Source organism: Akebia trifoliata, chromosome 5 (assembly GCF_017979445.1).
Source record: "Akebia trifoliata isolate Shusen 1 chromosome 5, ASM1797944v1, whole genome shotgun sequence".
In the NCBI taxonomy this organism is placed as follows: domain Eukaryota; kingdom Viridiplantae; phylum Streptophyta; class Magnoliopsida; order Ranunculales; family Lardizabalaceae; genus Akebia; species Akebia trifoliata.
The window spans coordinates 32433585-32454739 of NC_141379.1; the positions used below are offsets into that span (position 1 = coordinate 32433585).

The 21155-nt window shown below is 36.0% G+C and overlaps 2 protein-coding genes across 5 annotated transcripts; both read left to right on the forward strand.

Moving 5' to 3' along the window:
• The first annotated feature begins 1448 nt into the window (after positions 1–1448).
• Positions 1449–4808, forward strand: LPA19 (photosystem II 11 kDa protein-like protein). The gene is made up of 4 exons (XM_086443888.1): positions 1449–1604; positions 2915–3075; positions 3638–4047; positions 4482–4808. Exons 2-4 carry the CDS (start codon positions 2991–2993, stop codon positions 4617–4619), a joined length of 633 nt encoding a protein of 210 aa, XP_086300014.1. The 5' UTR covers positions 1449–1604; positions 2915–2990; the 3' UTR covers positions 4620–4808.
• Positions 4809–6281: 1473 nt separating this feature from the next.
• On the forward strand, positions 6282–20993 carry LOC147402282 (5'-3' exoribonuclease 4-like). 4 transcript variants are annotated; one of them, XR_015178862.1, is made up of 22 exons: positions 6282–6644; positions 9044–9146; positions 9224–9300; positions 9386–9577; positions 9747–9866; positions 9985–10047; positions 10139–10291; positions 10446–10610; positions 10804–10881; positions 12154–12240; positions 13388–13462; positions 14624–14719; positions 16011–16081; positions 16670–16798; positions 16926–17002; positions 17092–17132; positions 17230–17304; positions 17998–18149; positions 18252–18356; positions 18429–18520; positions 18888–18970; positions 20150–20288. XR_015178862.1 is itself a non-coding variant. In XM_086443890.1 (22 exons), exons 1-22 carry the CDS (start codon positions 6438–6440, stop codon positions 20802–20804), a joined length of 2880 nt encoding a protein of 959 aa, XP_086300016.1. In that variant the 5' UTR covers positions 6285–6437; the 3' UTR covers positions 20805–20993. The 4 variants fall into 4 exon arrangements, 1 of the variants encoding a protein (XP_086300016.1); XM_086443890.1 differs by having other exon boundaries at positions 6285–6644; positions 18445–18520; positions 20150–20993; XR_015178861.1 differs by lacking the exons at positions 18888–18970; positions 20150–20288 and adding an exon at positions 18674–18865 and having other exon boundaries at positions 18429–18613.
• Positions 20994–21155: the final 162 nt, after the last annotated feature.

The window sequence follows — 21155 nt, forward strand, 5'->3', positions numbered from 1 at the left end:
AAACTAAAATATTTAATATCTTAAAATATTCTTATAGAAAACTCGTGTTTTTTTCCCCCAAAATCAATCATTTTAAGATCTACGACTTCTCTTTAATCATAAGATCTATCTTTCTTCTTCAACCTTAAGATCTACTCAAATATCATTTCCAGCTTAGAGAAAATATACGATTTTAGAGGAAGTAGAAGATGATGGATTTGTCATTAGAATAATCAAGGATTTTATTTTAGAGGTCAAGGTACATGGATTCAAAATAGAATTTAATAAGTTAAAACTTAAAGATGATGAATTTTTAAGTAGAAAAATCAAAAGGGTTTCTTAAAGAGGTTAAAATCAATGGATTGAACTCTAAATGGTGGGATTGAATGGATTAGAGAGCTTGAAGGGGTTTCATCTAAAGGTTTTTAGAATGAAATTTTGGGAGAAAAAATAGGAGTTCATTTATTGACTCGATTCATTTGACTCAGTTGAGTGTTGACTTAACTTGTTTGAATTTTTGAATTTTGAGACCAATTCACTTTGAAATCCAATCGAGTCGAGATGATTTGATAAGTTTTAAAATTATGATAAGAATACCTTTGCAAATTTATTAATTTTCCTCTTCTACCACCATTTTTCAAGAATATATCTCCAATTTTAGTCTTTTCTCTACTACTCTAATTTATTTTTTTTCATTTTTTTTTTAAATAATATCTCTTCAATTTTATTGTCTTTTCTCTACTACCTCTTTTTCAACAATACTCAACCAAATTTACTGTATTTCCCACTTATCCACTTAACTCCAAAGAGAGGTTGCCTATAGTTGCGTCACGAATAATCTCTAGCTAAAATAAAAATAAAAGACTCGTGATAATCTAACAACCCCACGTCGCAAACTCAATCAACTATCTGACATGACAAATTTGAAAATCATAGATGTACATTCCTCAAGATATACAATTCTCTCGAGATACACTTTTTTTATGGGGAAAAGCAACTGTTAACCCGAGGAGCACAGATATACGACTCCTGAACTTGTCACATCAGAGTAATCGATTGAGTTTGCCATGTGGGGTAGTCAGATTATCACGACTCAACATAAAAAGTTCTCAATCCTCATCCTGACTTCCTTGAAAATCAAATACCCAACATGAGAAGTCTTCAAAAACCATATTTCCTTTATATTAAAAAAAATATAAAAGATGTTTTTCTATTTTTTTTCTTCTTATTTTTTAGTGAAAATAAAGCTACTAATGTTTGGCTTCAATCCATTTATCCATTATTCACCACTTCAACCAAACTCGACTTAGTACGATCCGACTCCAGTCCCCACTCCCAACTCGTTGACTTGATTGGATCCTTACATGAGTTGGACTCAGCCAGTCAGCCTGAAATGGAATCAGCCGATCCAACACATTATTGGCACTTACCGAGCCGATCCCAAACACCGTTCGCATTCCTAGCCATTCATTCCTTATCTATACAAAGACTAAAATACCCTTCAATTTCACTGTTATCCGTGCGTGGTGTCCTTCTGGATAGAATCTCAAAGTTCATCAATCTGTATAATAGCGAAATTGAGGCAAGGGTTTCAACTTTCAAGAGAAGCTCTAAGCGCAAGCAAGGTAATTTATAAAAAAAAAAATAATAATAATCATTTAATATATAAATAGATATCTTTTTTTTTGTTAATTTTCTTTTTTTTAATGCTGTTGTGTGTGTTTGGAACAGAATTACTTACATAAATTGGGTAATTTGAAACTGATTGCATACAAATCAAACGTTAGCAAGTATTTTTTTGTTGGTAAAAATATGGATTTTAAGTGTAAATATATCGGAAGAGTTACATATTTGCTATCCTATCATGGTGGCATTGTACTTTATAATTGTCTGAAATTCATGATTTGTGAAGAGTAGATGAACTCTGCATTCTGATCTGAATGTGATAAATATGGTGCACTTGGTCATCAATTTGAACGGGTTGAATCCCATTAATTGTGTAATTCAATCATTCCTAACCATCTAACCAATGCCCTTAACTTGGATGGTGGAAAGGAAAAATGGGCTTTCGGTATGAAACCGAAATGCAGAAGTTCATCCGAGTTGTATGAATTTTGGTCCCTGTTTGATGGTTGGATGGTTTGGATTGACGATCGTTCATACCATACATGTTATGTTTTATCGCCATCTTCCTCGATGCCATACAAGTTGGCAAGTTGACACTCCCATTACATTGGTATGAATTAAACATGGATAGTGAGACCTCTATCCGCAGTGTAATTTGGAAGGCCTCGTTCATTTAGGCAAAATAAGTAAAAAAAAATGGAAGTTTTTTGTTGTTGTTGTTGTTTTTGAGAGCTTGTGTAATCACCCTTGTACTTATTTTCACCCGGAATGACTGAAATGTCATTTATGCTTGCATCGTTCCATATCTTCGGAGATATAGCACGACCATAACAGCATAAACTTGGGGAGCGGATCCTCTGTAGCCCATGTTTTCTGTAGCTTCGTGTAGCACTCTATCCATAGGAGAGAGAGAACAATGTTCAAGGGAAAGTACAATACAAGCCTCTAATGCAGATGGCCTAGATTTGATTTTAAAAACAAAAATAAAATATTATAATTGTTTAGCTAGATCCAACGGTCACTGTTTTTCCAAAGTCAAACAATGGGATTTTACCATCTTGTTGACATGTTGATTTTACAACCGTGCAGTCGCGCTATAGAGGGCTACAAAGGATACGTTCTCATAAACTTGACTTCAAGACAATTATTTTAAGGAGATTAGACATGTATTTTCTTTTAGAAATTGAATTAAATGGTTGAAGTTAAAAATATAGTTTCTTTGGTCTTCTTTATAGTCCAAGTATTTAGCTTCAGATTTCTTTTTGATATAACGTCGGAGTTAATAGTGAATCATTTTTTTTATACGCAGAAATTCAAGAGTGATGACATTCTGTTGGATGTATTGAAAGAAAGTTACACTATTTGATTGAGTTCTATTGATAAGGATGGCGGCTTCGTGTCTAACAGTGGATAGATTTCTCCTTTCTTTTTCCAATTCGACCGAAAAAATCTCCAAACCCTTCCCAAAGTGTAAGTTATCATTGCTTACCATTGATCTTTCTCCAAAGAGGGATAGTTGTGTCAAGAAGGGAGAGGCCATCCTCTCTGCATTTTACACACACATGGCTCACTTTCAGGATGGTCGAGAACTTGGGTTCCATCTCATTTGATGTCACCACAATAAATATCTTCGTAATATTAACCAATCGACCCAATTAATTTGATCGTAGCTAGTCATTCTAAGAATGTTCTCCTAGTTTTTGTGGAGATTTTTACGTACACATGGCTTACTTGCAGGATGGTTGGGAACTTGGGATCCCTCTCAATGGATGTCACCATTATTAACAAATCATACTATCATAGCCCGTCTATCTAAGAATATTCTCTTAGTTTGGTGGAGAATCCTTTGTCTCATATTATCTCCACACATGTTTCTCTTTGTGCAAATATTTATCCGATCTTTCACTAGATATGTAAATCCTTGCTGCTCTGCATATGTGCCATGTGTATGACAGGCAGAACATATTGCACCATAAAAAATGTTCGTCTTTTGAAATTACTTAACTGTTTTATTTTTGCTGCAACAGAGCAGATAAACTGCAATCAAGGCATGCTTTAGTATTACCTTCTCAGGAAAATCCATTCAACAGAAGGCGTCTTATACTATGTGGTGGAGCCTCATTGGTTGCCATTTTTAGCCTTCATACACCATTACCGATAAGGGCAGAAGAGAAGGACCCAAAAGACCAAGAGGACGAGGGAGATAAAGGCCTTATTGGAGCTATTACATCCTTACTTGATCCTAATGAGAAAACAAAATCAGGAAAAGTTTTGCCAAAAGCCTACTTGAAGTCTGTTAGAGAGGTTGTGAAGACTCTGCGTGAGTCGTTAAAGGAAGATCCAAAGGACATTGCGAAATTTAGAAGGATTGCAGATGCGGCAAAGGAAGCAATCCGAGGGTATTTGAATGATTGGAGGGGCCAGAAGACGGTTGTGGCTGAGGTATGTGTCCTCCTTGATTGGCATTAATGGTTTCAGAATTGCATTGTGGTTGAGTCCATGACCTAAGTGTTTCGAGGCTCTAAATTCCAATGTCAATTACGTGGTTTTTATCCTGGAACAGTGAATCTTTAGCTTGTATTCTATAATTCCATCTATACATAAATTATTATCATCATCATCGTCATTGATTCTGACTCTCAACCTTAATTTTGTAAATAAAATGGTGAGCTGATGTAGGATACAAAGTTCATGACTGTAGAGCACTAAAAGATATCCTTATGGACTATCCATGTTTCCAACCTGATGATATGTGAATTCTCTTGTTTAATTGGAAATTTGGAATTCCATCGGAAACTTGAATAATGGGTATGTCATTGATTTCTTTTGTGGCTCATACCATTGATATTCTTCATTTTATGGTTGATCACTCACAGGAATCATATATTGCACTCGAGAAAGCAATTAGATCATTGGCTGGCTTCTACTCAAAGGCAGGCCCTTCTGCACCACTTTCTGAAGAGGTGAAGTCCAACATTTTGGATGATTTAAATGCTGCAGAGGCCTTTCTTTGATCTTCAAAGTTCCCTTTAAGCATGTGTAACCTATCTGGGTTCTACTCAAAAACCTTGTTTTTCATCCTTCTCAGAAAGAATGAAAATATTTGTCTAATTTACTGTTTTTTTTTTCTTTTTTTCCATCTCTCCTTTTTATGTACTAAATTAAATGCTTTTAAAAGAGTTCCTAAACTTTGCAAATCTCCACATTCTTGTTTTAAAAGAAAGTACAATTCCAAGTCGATGAAGCAGCGTAGCTATGTACATGGTACAACTGCAATGGGACAGTACCCATTAATGGATTTCATCAGGAAGGTCTCTTTTGCTAAACCTCTGACCTAAACACTTTCTCGAACCATGGGTCACCTCAGTCCTCAGGTTATCAAAATTGAAGGGAGAAACAGGTTTTGAACCCTCAAATTTTTGGATAAGGTTTTGATGATTATGTGCATAAATTATTTTTTTCGTCGTCCTAGAGTGACTGCGTAGGACACTGTGTTTCACACTGTTGATGTGGAGGTGCACACAGAAACGTAGATGCTTTCACTCATATCTTGAGAAAAAGTATCTACGGTTCTATGCACACCTCCACGCCTGTAGTAGTATGGACTGCCTCCATGAGACCATGATATGGGCAAAGGCAATCCATCCTAAAAGATGCTTATAACGCATGGCAGTAATGGTTTAATTGAATATTCTTAACTATTTACTAATCAAAATTTTTAATTTTTTTATATAATAATATGTCATTGGATTGTTTAATATAATATTTCATTGCCGCGTCTTAGGTCTAATCTCCAACATTGGAATAAATAATACAAATCTTATCAAAATTCAAGTATACAATTATATCTCGAGGATAACTACAAGTGCTTTTTCAATATGAGTGCTTCGTTTTTTCCTTTTTCTCTTTTTCATCAGGAGGGGTTTTTTTTTTTTTTTTAATTTTTTTAATTTTTTTGGGATTTTGTTGGGTCGGAACTCATATTAATGGGTTGATTTTAATTCAAATTATATAAAAAATAAAATAAAATAATAATAATAACTCTTCAATGATATCCATCCGGTTTTAGTTCGATTCGATTACGAAAGTAGACCCATGATTTAAAACTTCATTTCGTTTCAAAATATTTTGTAAGAAAATTTCAGAATTTTTACATTTCGAGACGAAACATGCATAGAATCGATGTTTCCTTTGATTTCTCTTGAAAGATTGAGAGATTCAAATTACAGAAGATATATACAGAGAGAGAGAGAGTATTTGAGAAAATCAGAATACTCTCGCCCTCTTCTCATTTCGTATTTGAGAAATTCAGAATGCTCCCCAGGATATAATATACCTTTGACCTCAGTCTTTTTCTAAAGAATGATGCACTTAGACAAAACCCCTTCATATTTTGTAAATATTTCAGATACCATTGTATTTTAAAAGAATGACAAGCCCCTGACCTAAGTCTAAAAACTTTCTTTATATGATAATGTTAGTGTATCGGAATGTCTCGTTTGTCTCAAAAATTTTCAATAAAAGTTTGGCTGGTAACAATGAAACAGAACGAGATTTTAAACCATGAGTAGACCCATTTACCTGCAACCCGATCCAACTGGATTATGGAAAATCCGGTACCCATTGACACCACCTACCGCTTAACTAAAAAGACAGGTTTCACTGTTGCAGCCTAAAGTCCAACCGGTCAAATGGCTGGAGAATGGAGATGCGTGTTAATACCTCTCTCTCTCTTTCTCTGGTTAGAGTAAAACCCTGATTTACAACTTTTTGAAACAGAAATCCCAATTTGAAATTCGATAGATTCCTCTGCTAGATCTTGAGCAGAAATCATGGGAGTTCCAGCGTTCTATCGATGGCTCGCAGATCGATACCCACTCTCAATCTCAGATGTCGTAGAAGAAGAACCTTCAGAGGGCCCAAATGGCGTCCTTTTACCTATCGATGTCTCGAAACCTAACCCTAACAACATCGAATTTGACAACTTTTACTTGGACATGAACGGAATCATTCATCCTTGTTTTCATCCCGAAGGGAAGGTACATCTTCACTTTAGCTCTCAACTCTTTTATTATTATTATTATTTTTTTTTTGGGCTAAAAATTGGAACTTTTTCGATGGTTGTTTTGGTATTTGAGATTTTTTTTTTGAAGTTACTTTAATTTGATAATTGTTGTTAGTTATTCAATTTCTTGATTGGTACACATGAGTCTTAATTTGTTTTTAAATGTTTTGTTTGTTCGAATTTTAGGAGATGCGATGCTCTCAGATACAGAATTTCGTTAATGTTACTATAGGGATTTTTTTTGTTCTTGTTGATAGACGTCTTGAATCTGGTTGTGATTGATCACCAGTGATATACCGTCCACCAGTAAAGTACCCTATATTTATACCAATTCGGGGGTTCTCCGTGCTCCCTGTGGGAGTCCCTCTGCTTGGAGGTTCGGGGGACCCTCCCGCTCCCCAATCTAAAGTTCAAGTCAAAAGTTGGGACAATTTTGGTTTTGGATTGCAGATTTATGTATATGTAGTTGTAACTTGTTTTAGGGTTGTGGGGTGAATGAGATTGATAAGGGAAACTAGGGTTTTAGGTTTGAAGGCTTGAGAGAGGTACCGGGGGCAATCTCAGGCAGTAAGTCTTGCTTAAAGATAATTAATTGCTTACTGAACCACATAAAATCTTTGATGTGTTCCTTCAATTAATTTATTACTTTCGTGGTTTGGTCTAGGGTTTCATGCTCATTAATTTGACTGAGAGATATGGGTCTGTGATTTATTTAATTTTTGTTGACTAAATTTGATGGCCTGTGCAATTGTTAGTTTGCACGGCTGATGTAAATATAGTGTTGAATCTCTTAACATGTATATGAATTTTGTGATTTCAAATCTTAGTTGTTAAAATATTGGTATTCATGTGGGGTGTGGGGATTTATTGGATATTGGATAGTGGGTATCTCTATGATGTTTCTTGAGTGGTTATACAATCAAAAGTTATGTATTGTATTCAAAAATTTATTCACAAGAAATAACTATTCGGAAGGAAGCAACAATCCTTTGAGGCAATCATTTAGCTCTTTAATTTTGAAACTTTGATCCCCTATCTACCAATGCCAACATTTTGATTAAGATCAATACAGAAACTCCTATATCGATCTATTACGGTTTCTACTTCAAACGTATTGGAAATCAATTAGTGGGAAACAGGTTGTCATTGGTTTGTCCAGCTGGATCTCCAATATATTTGTTTTTTGGTAAGCTTTAGGCCTGTTCAGATAGAAATTAGAAAGTTGCTAGGAAGAAAGTAACTTTGGAAAAAGTAGCTTTTAAAAAGTAGAAAGTAGTTTCATTTTGCATTTTAAAAAGTGAGGATTTTTACTTTTTAAAAGTAGTTTTCTAAAATGAATCCAAATTTTCTTTTTAACTTTCAAAAGTAAAAAAGTTACTTTTTTAAGTGTATCCAAATTGGGTTTCCAACGAGCTGACATTTCAGACAATCGGACTACTAGTCCGAAATCGACAGTTGTATTTTATTCACTGATTCTTAATGAACCGAACTGGACCGTTTTTTTTTTCTTTTTCAAATCCCGGTTGGACTTAGTGCAATTGGCAACTCGGTTTTTAGAACACTGGTCAAGATGTGTTCTGGGATGTACTTTTTGAAGGAAAAAAATTTGTTTGGGCTATGTTGATGTGTCTGAATATGGTGAAAATCCTAAAAGGACGATTTTTGGGTTGCGGAATAAGAATATCATGGTTTCAGTTTAGCCTTCCTATCAGTTTCTTGCCTTTGGCTCGCCGTGCAAATGGCTTTCGGCTATTTGGGTCTCCCATATCCCATCCAAAGCTAATTTCTTCATTTGGACAACGACATTAGATTGTTACTGACATCTGAGCACATTATTGCTTGGTGTATCATTTTTGTTGTTTTTTGTGCCATGGGTGTGAGTCGGTTAATCATATCTTGATCCATTGCAATTTTTCCCGTGCCATATGTCTCATTTCATTTTTCAGTATTCCTTGGGGTTTCTCTTCATCTGTGTCATTCCTTTTACAATTTTGCAATTTGCCACAATTCTAGGAAGGAAAAGGATTATTTGGTTTTTGACACCTTTTGCTATTTGTTGGGGCTTGTGAAAAAAAAAAAAGAAAAAAAGAAAAAAAGGAAAAAAGGTCCCCTTTCAATCGTCTTGCCTCTAAATACAATGATATTTAAAAGAAAAGCGATTGTATGCAAATATGGGCCTTGACAAGATCACAACGGAGTTGGAAGGTGGCATTCTTGTTTCATTAGTTTGATAAAAGGTATCTGCTGCTAAGCATGTGTGTTCCATAATTATGTTTTGGGATTATGCAGAATAAGGAGCAAGCATTTAACATCTCTTCATGCTAGAACCTTTTTCATGATTCCTTGATACCAATATATTCTTTAAACATGCAGCCCGCACCTGCTACCTATGATGACGTGTTTAAATTGATATTTGATTACATTGATCATCTCTTCTCATTGGTTCGCCCAAGAAAGCTTCTTTATATGGCAATTGGTGAGCTCCATATCAGCTTCTCTTTGCATTTGCAACTTGCACCAGGATAAGTTTTAGCTTAATTCTAAATTTTGCAGATGGGGTTGCACCAAGGGCTAAAATGAATCAGCAGCGTTCACGGCGATTCAGAGCTGCAAAAGATGCCGCTGAGGCTGTAAGCGTTTTGTTGTCTTTAAGGTGTCTTGCTGGATAGAATTATTTAATTTCTCTTACTGTATATGTGTTTATTTATATTTCAGGAAGCTGAAGAGGAAAGATTGAGGAAGCAGTTTGAGGAAGAAGGGGGAAATCTGTTTTCAAAAGAGAAGCCTGAAACATCTGACTCAAATGTCATTACACCTGGCACGCAGTTTATGTCCGTGTTGTCTGTTGCACTTCAATATTACATACACTCTAGACTGAACCGCAACCCTGGTTGGCTTCGTACTAAGGTTTGAACTGACATTTTTCTTAAATGAATCGTATTTTCCTTAAGATTGAATAGTTCCTTGTCTGCGTTGTAATTGCTCCTGGTTTTTTTTACCTGGACACAATGGTTTCAGGGTACTTCTCTTTCTCTCTAAATTTATTCATGGAGCTGCATTGGGTGGTTATTTGAAGGTTATTCTTTCTGATTCGAACGTTCCTGGTGAGGGTGAACACAAGATCATGTCTTACATCCGGTTGCAACGTAATCTTCCTGGTTTTGATCCAAACACATGGCATTGTTTGTATGGTCTGGTGAGTGTGAATCCCATAACGTTTCCCAATTGGTAGTTATTCAATTTGTGCTTTTACTTCCTCTTTTTTTAGTCTTTGATTGTTAAGTTAGAAAGAAGTCTATGTTAATCGTTCTCAGGATGCTGATCTAATCATGCTCTCATTAGCTACTCACGAGGTTCACTTTTCTATATTGAGAGAGGTCAGTAGCATATTCTCTGAACACATATCACTATGTACGACCTGTTTATTAGTTATGATTGGACTCAGGAGCTTTGTATCTGACTGTACAGGTAATCTCCCTGCCGGGGCAACAAGAAAAATGTTTTCTCTGTGGTCAGCCTGGTCATCTGGCAGCTGAATGCCGTGGAAAAACTGGTGGACAGGCTGTGAATTCAAGTGAGAAGGCAATTGATGAAACACCGATTCACAAAAAGAAATATCAGGTTTGGTTTTGAATGGATAACCTGCCTTTCAATGCCACACTATTTTTTGTTCTTTTTTTGATACTTTTTTTTTTTTTTCATTTTCTATTCCACAATATTATACTGAGCAGTTACTCGACACATCTAAATTGGTAATTTTTTGTTGTGTGGGCAGTTTCTCAATATCTGGGTGTTGCGAGAGTATTTACAATATGATTTGGAGATTCCTAACCCTCCATTTGAGATCAACATTGAACGACTAGTGGATGATTTTGTTTTCCTATGTTTCTTTGTTGGCAATGATTTTCTTCCGCACATGCCAACGTTGGAAATACGTGAGGTTTGTAGCACATGGTCTCTAGCTGTCAGAACTATTTTCTGAGTTGGCACTTGTTATTCTGAGATATTACTCTTTAAAATATTGCATCCGAGCTTCCTATAACTATACGAGTCAGATATGCTATTGATAGTTTGGTTTCTGCTTGGCTGAAATGTTTACTCCTCTTACATTGTTTTGTTATCTGCCACTTCAGGGTGCTATAAATCTACTGATGTATGTCTATAAAAGGGAGTTTGCTGCTATGGGTGGTTATCTTACAGATGCGGGTGAGGTAATCCCTCTTCTTGATTTGGTGATAGTAGGGAATCTTTTATGGTATGCTTGTTCTATTTCTTTAGGATTTCAAGCAAATAACCTTTCACTGAAACCATGGGTGATTTGAATATGATTTATTCCTATGAAAACATTAATAATGTTGATTAAATTTTTGCCTAATTGATGAGTATGGCTAGAAAATGCATTGCCTGTGATATTGCATTTATTGCTATGATGCCGGCTTCCAACTTTTGGTTCCTTTACGATTTCAAGCAAATAATCTTTCACTGAAGCCATGGGTGATTTGAATATGATTTATTCCTTTGAAAACATTAATAACGTTGATTAAAATTTTGCCTAATTGATGAGTATGACTATAAAATGTCATTGCCTGTAATATTGCATTTATTGCTATGATGCTGGCTTCCAACTTTTGGTACCTGCCTATTGTTCACCAAAATCTTGCATTTTTATTCCTGAATATTTTGGTCAATTATAATGTTCACCAAAATATATTCCGAAATGGATCCCGAAATCTTGTGCGGAAAATTACCTAAACTTAATATCATGAGAGCCACAAACAACTCCTAAATTTCCTAGCCTATCCGGTTGAGCTTTTCCTCTCTATGGATGTGAGGTATTTACTAGCAGAAAGTTGTCCATAGAAAGTTTTTTGTTTTGTTTTGTGTAGCAAGGGAAGGAATCCCAGGCTGACAGGATGTTTACTCTATCTACTGCAGGGCTTGTTTCTTCCTGCACTTTTGATGGACTTAGGTGGATGGATCAAAATTTTGTTGCTTTAGATTAATAAGGGAATCTTATCCATCTAGTATGATGACTTAAGTAGTTATATTTCAGGTGATACTGGTTTTGTGTGGTATAAGTCGGGTACTAAGGTTTGAGCTCAAGTTGTGTTATCGTCAACACTCGACTTTTCCTACTCAGCCCCCCCCCCCCCCCCCCCCGCCCTGTCCCCTTTTCCTATTTTTCCTTTACAAATTATACTATTTATTTCTCTTTTCGCAGAGGGTCATAGTTTAAGTTTAGTTCCACATGAGGTCTATAAAGCCTTTGGGCCAAGGCTTTAGATTAATTCAATCTAAAGCATGGATTTGAATTATTAAAAAAAAAAAAAGGGGTTTTCCCAGCCAACTTGTGAAAATCATTTATTTGGGCACATATTATCTTCAACTGATGAAAGTAAGGATATCTGACATAATTTGCAGGTTAGAATCTAAGCTGGTTTAAATGCAAATTTATTCTGATGCCAGGACTTTCATTCATTCAGGTTTTGCTGGAGAGGGTAGAACATTTTGTCCAATCAGTTGCAGTGTATGAGGATCAAATTTTCCAGAAGCGTGCTCGTATTCAACAGGTGATTTTCTTGCTCCATGCCCGGAGTCTGATTATGGTTATCCTCTACTCAAACCATTTGACCAACACAGAGCTGGCATTCTTTGGTTTTCGGTTGTATTCAAAGGAAACTATAATTATTTATAGTGTTTTAGATATTTGTAGGTGATAATAGCGTGATGTTACTCCTACAAGTTCTTCATGGAGCACATTTAGATTTATGTGCTTCTGGAGTATTTTTCTTCTCTTTTGGCAGTGAGATAATGAATTTTATGTTGCTACTTCTTCTTCAAACCTTTATTTTCTTAACTTTTGATCATTATCTACACGTGTAGTCACCTGGCCTCTGTTTCCACCACACTTCTCTTTGTTTTGATTGGTATGGAGATGTTGTCGTAGTATGAACCTGAGCTAAATTTCCTTTGTTCTTCTGCTCATCATTTTCTACATTTCTGGTGCCATTCTTTGTATAAGGATACTATGTATTTTCCCATTCTTTCCTGGTCTTTAATTTTTGTTCTAATGCTTGCTTTGTGTTGTCTAAAGGAGACCTCAAAGTTACTTTGCAATTTGTCAAACCAACTGAGCTATGAGTCTAAGCCTGTTGTCTAAATGAGATTGATTTTCCTGTTTAAGTTGGTATCGACCAATATATAGAAAGCATTGTCAAAAAAAGTTACTTGAATTATTAGAGCATTTATGCAAAGAGGCTCACAGTTGTATATATGCAGCATGGATATATGGACTCTTACAAACTACTCTCTTACGTAACATCAGTTCTTTATTCCATAAAATTCTTTTTGTGCCTCTGATGTAAAACCATTTGAATACTTGGAGGCACTGAAGATATCCAGTTTTTCTTCAGATGCCCTCTGCAGCGTAAGCCGACTCTCTTGACAAGTTGGCCTTGGAATCATGTAATGGGTCCTCAGAGGTTCAAAAATACTACTTATCACTGTGGATATTTTTTACCACCTGATTATCTTATATAGCTGCACCTTTAAGAGTGCTAAGGAAAAAAGTGGACTTGATGGCTGAAGAGGGTGTTGTTACTCCTTTGTTTTTTGTAGGGAAGGATTTTCCTTGGCTCCTTTTGTCTTCTTTGAAAAATATCTTATTATTAATAAAAAAGAATTGTTGTTGATGAGTACATGGAAATTTCATTTCAGGCACAAGAAAATAATGAAGAGATGAAGAGAAAAAGAGAGAATCCTGATGAACCCCACACTTCGTTGGTGGACAAGGTATTTCTTCTCCGTTCCTTTTAGTATAAAAATTACATCTAAACTGATGTATACCCATACCAAGTCAAATGGCAACTGTTGAGACTAAACAGGCAGATTGGATGTCATGTAATTAAACAAACCAATACAAATCTTACACTAATACATGCATTTCTTTGGGGTTCTAGAGACACAGATGCATTCATACGTGCATACAATTTTTTCCATCATGGTGTATATTTCATCTGTCTAACAAGGGCACTCCTCTTGTTTAAAGTTTACCTTGTGAGTCATACTAGAGAATGTAAAGTCTGGAGGATCAAGTGACTTCCAAGAACAAAAGATAACAAAGTGGTCGAAACGACCTCAAAAAGGTGAAACATAAAGCCAGGGCCCAATGACGCTACCACAACAATCCTAATAACAATTCCCATAGAGCAGCAAATCTCACCTAAAAACAAAAGCTTCAAAGATCAATCCCCTATACTCATTCCAGAGTTTAGCCCAGAAAAATAATTGAATTACGGTCGGAGGAGGGATGACTTTCCAGATTCTATGTAGATTGCTTTACAGTCATTAAGCAAACATACGGCAATTGAATAATAATCCTACAACCCTTCATTGGCTACGTCAAATCCAACCGTCTGATTTCTCTACCGATATGGGCGTATCACTAAACGTCGCAGGAAGGACTGCCATCAAATTGATTTTCCAACTGTTTATATTGCTTATGATGCCTAGATTCCATGAGATCCCTTCTTGATTCCTTAGCACACTTTGACTAATGGTGGCCCTCCGGTTGCCCACTTCGAAGCAGAGATGCGATTACTAAATGGATCCCAAATTTTGTAGATGCCTTTTCATGCACCTGTACCTTGCAATATCCTTAGTTTATACTGAGAATTAGAATAATTGTCGACACCAAATTACTTTTAGACTCTGCAGTTATCATCCACTTTCAAGGTTGAAGGTATGCATAAACTTTGCTGTTATTAAAATTTAAAAAGCTTATAACCTACTGTTTATGAATATTACTTGCACTAAATGTTCCACCACATTCATACAGCATCCAATGCTCATAATAGCAGTGTTTACATCTGCTTATATGCTTGGAACGTCTGGGCCAACAAACATATTTTTTCTAATGGTTATTGTTACCAAATATGTTATATTCATTATCAGGTAAAATTAGGGGAGCCTGGGTACAAACAAAGGTACTATTCTGAGAAATTTTTCTTAACAAATCCAGAGAAGATTGATGAAGTCAGAAAGGATGTTGTAAGTTCTTTCATTTGACATATTGGCTAATTTCTTTTTGCATTTCTTTGGTTATTAGTATTCATATTTTAAGGTCCACCCATCCTCTGTTTTTCTTGGTGTTGTATAATATACTCATACATATGCGTACCACCCAACTGTGATGACGGTCATCAAAACTTAAGTTGCGCTGACATTGTTCTGCCTAGTGCCTTTGAAGTATTCTGTAGCTTTGGATCCATTAGATGCAACTTTCTGATTGTTCTATATATTGAAATATAATGTGCAATGTTTGTGTACATTTTCTTGTAAGTTTTAAGGTTATCAATCTTTGTTGGATCAATATGGTATATTAGTCCCTTGGAGAAATCATGAACTTTTAGCATGTGGTGGTTCCATGAAACCTTCAAGGGGGTTAGCCTGCAGCTTAAAGCTTAATTGGATAATTGTCCTAGCTATAACCTTGTTTGAAGTTCTCGTGAACACTGAGGCTCTTGATTGGAGCATAACATGAAATGGGGACTCCTTTCACGTTATGAACGCCTTTAACAGTAATGTGTGCGTGCATGCGTGTGGAATGGATTGGCTCCACTTTGTTGGACTATGTTCATAGTTTTAGATCTGTCCTTTTTCACGGGTATGTACTTCATAATGCGTGACAACCACGTCAAATCCATCTTGGATACTTCATTGCAGGTGTGAATGCTCCTCAACATTTTAATCATGTATTACATATGGATGTCATAGGTTCATGGCATATGTGTTTAGAAGTTCAGGAAATATCACATCAGAGTCTGATTTGGATTTTGAAATGTCTTGGTTATACAAGTGTGTTGCAAAGGTTCCAACTGGATAGAACCTAATGCCCATTTGGAGGTCATGAAAACTTTTTCTTTTTTGGGACTTGGAGACCATTGCTAATGCTTGAGAACTTGTTTGGCATTCAATCATTTTTTTTTTTCTGTACTCTCCAGTGATGATGCTAATTCATATGAGGAAGATGATTACCTTAAAAACTTTACGCATATTGGGATATAACCTTCACACATTTCCAGAACTTGTAATGAAGTTTTCTTATTTACATATTTCTAAAAGGGGTGCCTTTCCATGCTGCCTCTTTTTTCCTTTTTTCTCTTGTATCTTTCCCTGTTGTAGGTAGGTCTTCTTGACCTCCTGTTTGTAAGTTCCTCCTTTGATTAATGAGATTAAACCTATAAAAAAGGGGTGCCTTCTTTATGCCAAGCATGTCCCTTGAAAAGCTCATATTTTATTATTATTTGTAAAATCACTGTTGTAAGGCATACCTTTGCAGGTTTGGAAATACATTGAGGGTCTATGTTGGGTGATGCGGTATTACTACCAAGGTGTCTGCTCTTGGCTATGGTCAGTTCAAAATTCTGATGGAAACCTCATTTATTTCCTTTTAACTTGTTTTTGTTATACCATGCTTTACATCCTCATGCATTCAGTATTAACACTTCAATTAAATTTTGACAAGAATACATATATTGATGCATGAGACGTATCTTATGTATTAAAATGAATGGTAATCAAGACTCATAAATAAAGTGGGACAAGACAAGGTTGCCATCCCTCCCCCACACCCACACCCACACCCACACCCACACACAAATAATAATAATAATAAAAATATAAAAAATAAAAAGGTGGCTTCCTCTGACATGGTGTCCTAAAGTTAAACATTGCCTACATTGGATGATACTAACCATCCCATTATTATATTTTGGTCCATCGGGAAAACTATGCAAGAATCAACAAATATTTATGCATGTGATGGTTAGGATCGTCAGTTTGGACATATTTTAGTGTGGAAACAATATCCTAAGCTAGACCAACCGAATGGTGGGTCTTCATCCTGCCGCATGCATGCTATGTGTACCGCCATTGGCAATGGAGGACCGATCTCTGTCACGTTGCTTGGTATTTGAACTTATCTTCTATTTGTGTCAGGTTTTACCCATATCATTATGCTCCTTTTGCTTCTGATCTTAAAGATTTGGCCGATCTTGAAATAACATTTTTCGTGGGACAGCCATTTAAACCGTTTGATCAGCTAATGGGAACCCTACCAGCTGCCAGGTTATTTTATTTTTCATTTAATTTTTTCATTGTTTCATGTTTTAGGAATGAAGATACCAATGCAGTTTGGTCAGACACATTATGCTTTTTTACATGTGATGATAAATCTTCCTTTCCTATATTGTAGTTCAAATGCTCTGCCCGAGCATTACAGGACATTGATGACTGATCCATCATCACCAATAAGTTCTTTCTATCCTGCTGGTAATTTGATTCAATGTCAAAAACTGATTTATACCCCCGACATATTTCTCCTCTTTTTCAAGCCTTGTTGGGTTGTTTTCTTTGGACAGATTTTGAGATCGATATGAATGGTAAACGCTTTGCTTGGCAGGTGAAATCACATTCACCATTATAGAGAAGGTCACTTATATTTTTAGATGCTTAATGATATAAACTAATGGGAAAGCATTTTCTTATCTGGAACCCAGGGTGTTGCAAAATTGCCATTCATTGATGAGAGAAGACTGCTAGCCGAAACAAAGAAAATTGAAGACACTTTAACAGTATGAATTATGGGGATCCCTTTCTTTTCTTCTTTACTCTTATGCGCTGCTTTGAGATTTCAAAAACAGAGACAAACTTTACTTTCTTGTGTGAAATTAGATATCTGGCCAAAGTTCTTTTTTCTGCAAAATTGTGTGATTTCTTAACTAGTTCAGAACATTTTTGTCTTTGTAAATTTCAATAAAATGTAAGCTTTATATCTTCTGATGCAAGTACAGTAGTAACTTTACTTTCAATCAAACTATTCATAAAATATTTTTCACAGAAAATTCGCATTTCTATACTTGAAATTTGATTCTCTTGGTCAAAATTTACTTTTCACCAAATTATTTTGCAAAAGAAACAATAGTTTCCACCAAAACATATACAAAAAGAAATTTTCAATTAAATTTCATGTAGAGGTCCTTGTGGAAATGGAAATATTTCAATATATAAAATGGACATGATGAAATTTAATACTATGGTAACACCACGACTACCTAGTGTTTCTCATCTTCCTGTTCTGTTCATTCAAAATATTATGAGATTCTCCTGTTTCTGCAATGAGCAAGAAAATAAAAAGTGATAGATTTCCAAAGAATTTCACATTGCCAAAAACTGTTCTTGTTTGAAATTTGTGACTATTGCCATTTGTAATTTTGGTTGGATGTTGGGATGCTAAAGTGTACCCATTTGTGATTGGGTTTATACAGGATGAAGAACAGGCTCGAAATAGTGTGATGTTTGATTTGCTGTATGTTCATGTACATCATCCTCTGGCTGTACAAATTTACTCATACTACCATTTCTATTATCGATTACCCGTAGATAGAAGGTTCCCTTGTGAAATTGACACAAATATGAGGTAGGTTGGTATAACGACGACTTGCTTTATGTGATTGAATCCATCAATAGTTTTGATTGATGCATATATGTAGGCTGATTAATGCTTTCCCTATTGTTGCAGTGTTGGAATGAATGGCTACCTTTGGTTGTGTGAGAGGAATGGATACAGAGAAGTATTTCCTTCAACAATCAAGGGGTTGGAAAACATTGGGAATAATCATGTCTTGTGAGTCTCCTGTCAACCAGATGTTGATTCATAGAGCTTCAAATCCACTTTTTTTTTTTTAATTATGTTTAGCATTTTTATTTTGCAGAAACGCTGCTTATCTAAATCCTCCGCTACATCAACACATTCCAGAACCCCCCAAAGGTGTAATCATACCCAAAAAGGTATAATCTTGTTTTCAAACAGTTTCAAGTAAAAGTGAAGATCTCTGTCGGGTAGACACTAAGGATGGTATTCCGTCCTTCGTACCTGCCATATGAGCGATTGTGTCACCTTTTAATGGGTCCCACCTAAGAGGCTTATGCCAAAAAACAACTTGATGGGATGGAATTACCTATATTTTCTATTGACTGTTTTTGGTGATGTTTTCCATCTCTTTTCTCCCTATCCATCCAATCAGAGCTTATTCGTTTTTTTCTTCTTTAGGTGTGAGCACATTGAAATTTCTTGTTGCGAGGGAGCATTTGCTTATTGTATTACTTTTTTTTTTCTGTATTAAATACATCTGACATTTTTCCGAGTCAATTGCAGATTCTGAAACCATATGACATAAAACCTTTCCCCATGTTATGGCATGAAGACAACAGGGGCCGGCGTTACCAAGCCACTGACAGGTGAGAGTACTATTCTTTTATTTTATATAAGTACAAATTTTATTGAATAATAAGTAGGTTGAGAAGACCTGCCTAATTACAAATCGAAGTGGAACTAATCATAGGCCATGCACATAAAGGTCCCATTTAAACCAGAAATCCTCAAAAACACCCTTACTTTAAACTCATTGAACACCTTACAACGAAAAAGTAGTGAGCCTAAAATGTTACTAATCACTTTCTTAAGTGTACTTTCCTTGCATTCAAAGGTTCAATTGTTCTTTTCTTTCCATATTCTTCAACAAATGGTAAAAGGCGATACTCTCTATGCGTAAAGGCAACATTTTGGTTACTTTGGAATAATTTTAGAACAAACTTGGGAAAAATCCAATGAGTGAAAAACAACAAAAGAAAACGAGACCAAATCTCCATCACAAAAGGACAGCGAATTTCTAAATTTCTCAAAAGAAAACAAAAAAACAAGAAAGACGATGAATCAGTATTGTGCTCTACTGTTTCACCCTTGGATTTACATAAAAGATAGAAGTTAGGCATTCTGTTTAGTCAAATGATCAGTGGTTAGGATTTTTTCCAATGCGGCTAGACAGACACAGATTGCCACCTTTGATGGAACTTTATGATCCCAAACGGAGACAACCGAGAAATCTACTGGAAAATCAGCCATTAGTTACTGACTGATATAATAATTTAACCGAGAAAGCTCTATCCTGAATGCAGATCCAGTGTCCTCTATCCTCATCTTATTGCACAATAGGAAGGTGAGAAATCTGACTTTTGCTGTTAGTCGCATCTTGAATTTCCCAATCATTAGAACCCCTCTTGAAGCTAACTAATAACCCATGAGATCTCACTCCAAAGTGAGTCATGAAAGCATCAAGAGTTCAGAGCAGACTTGACCCATTTTCTCTGCAGTTTTCTTATATGTTTTCTGAATGGTTGGTTTTGCACCATTATATGTGGGCAGCACAGAGTTAGCCTATTGTAGAGGCAATTAAGCAAAAACCCTGTACTCTTTGCACTTCATTCTCACCAGCCTGAATTACTGATGATTAATCCCATGAAGCCTAAGGTCAAACTTAGTTGATGGCAGTGGATTTAGGTTAATACGTTGACTATTATTCTTCCGAGAATTACTTATAGGTAAGTTATATTTCTTCATTTGCCCTCCTGTATTTTCAGGCCACATGTATCGCGAGCGATCTCGGGCCCACATTTGGGAGAAGCAGCTCATAGACTGCTGAAGAACACACTGAATATCAAGGCCAACAATTCCTCCGGCTTGTTGGATCATCAACCTTATCGACATGTTCCAAACAACCATACACTTAACAGGCCTAGGCCTGCGGGACCTTCAGGATACGAAAGGGGATTTATTCAGGACCCCAATTACTACCAAGGACATTATAATAGCAATAATAGAGGAGCCACTAATGGCTCCATATCATCCCCTCCTTTTATCAAAATACAAGACAACAGAGAGACTTTTAGAACACAGGAAAGGTTGGCATATCAAGAACAACACAACTTAGTGTCAGGACTGTCTTCCATGACAATTGAAGAAGGGATCAGATCTTCGCCACATTATGGGAATGGAATTTCACCAATGATGCCAAATGGTGGATACTCACCTAGTCCAAAGCAGCAGTTTGTCCAGAATGTGGGTCAACCGCCACGGCCACCGACCAATTGGATCGGCAAACCAATTTATGTTGGAATGTATCTTGGACAACAACAGATGCCATCTGCGGAAGAGTATGAGCAGCAGGCGAGGAAAGCTTTTCAAGCCAGAACACGAGCACCCCAAGAATTCTCTGATCCAGGTTTCCAACAATGATTGTTGTACACTTGTTTTGGCTCCCCTTATTTCTGTTTCATCTAGTTTGGGTTTTAGGCGACAATTGTAACATAGACAGGTGGTTTACATTTGAAATTAAACAATGTTTTTTAACAATTTCGTCTAAAAAGTTTATTGTATGTTAGATTCCTCAATATTATTTGTGACATTGGGAATTCTTTCAGACCATTTGAAGTGCCCGATCTTTACTTTGAAGTCTTCATTCAGGATGGAAACTAAAACTCTAGAAGATTTCACATTCAATTGTTTAATTCGTTTTGCAACATAATTGTGTTCAAGTGTAAAAGTTTGTCAACCTTCAATATAAGTCCCCAATTGGTCGGGTGAGGT

Excerpts from the sequence above, each read along its gene's own strand:
- LOC147402282 (XM_086443890.1), top strand. The coding sequence starts at position 6,438 with ATGGGAGTTCCAGCGTTCTATCGATGGCTCGCAGATCGATACCCACTC. Across the intron at positions 9,578-9,746 it reads CTGGTTGGCTTCGTACTAAG|GTTATTCTTTCTGATTCGAA; the intron begins GTTTGAACTGAC and ends GGTTATTTGAAG. Across the intron at positions 9,867-9,984 it reads GGCATTGTTTGTATGGTCTG|GATGCTGATCTAATCATGCT; the intron begins GTGAGTGTGAAT and ends AATCGTTCTCAG.
- LPA19 (XM_086443888.1), top strand. The coding sequence starts at position 2,991 with ATGGCGGCTTCGTGTCTAACAGTGGATAGATTTCTCCTTTCTTTTTCC. Across the intron at positions 3,076-3,637 it reads CTCCAAACCCTTCCCAAAGT|ATAAACTGCAATCAAGGCAT; the intron begins GTAAGTTATCAT and ends GCAACAGAGCAG. Across the intron at positions 4,048-4,481 it reads AGAAGACGGTTGTGGCTGAG|GAATCATATATTGCACTCGA; the intron begins GTATGTGTCCTC and ends GATCACTCACAG.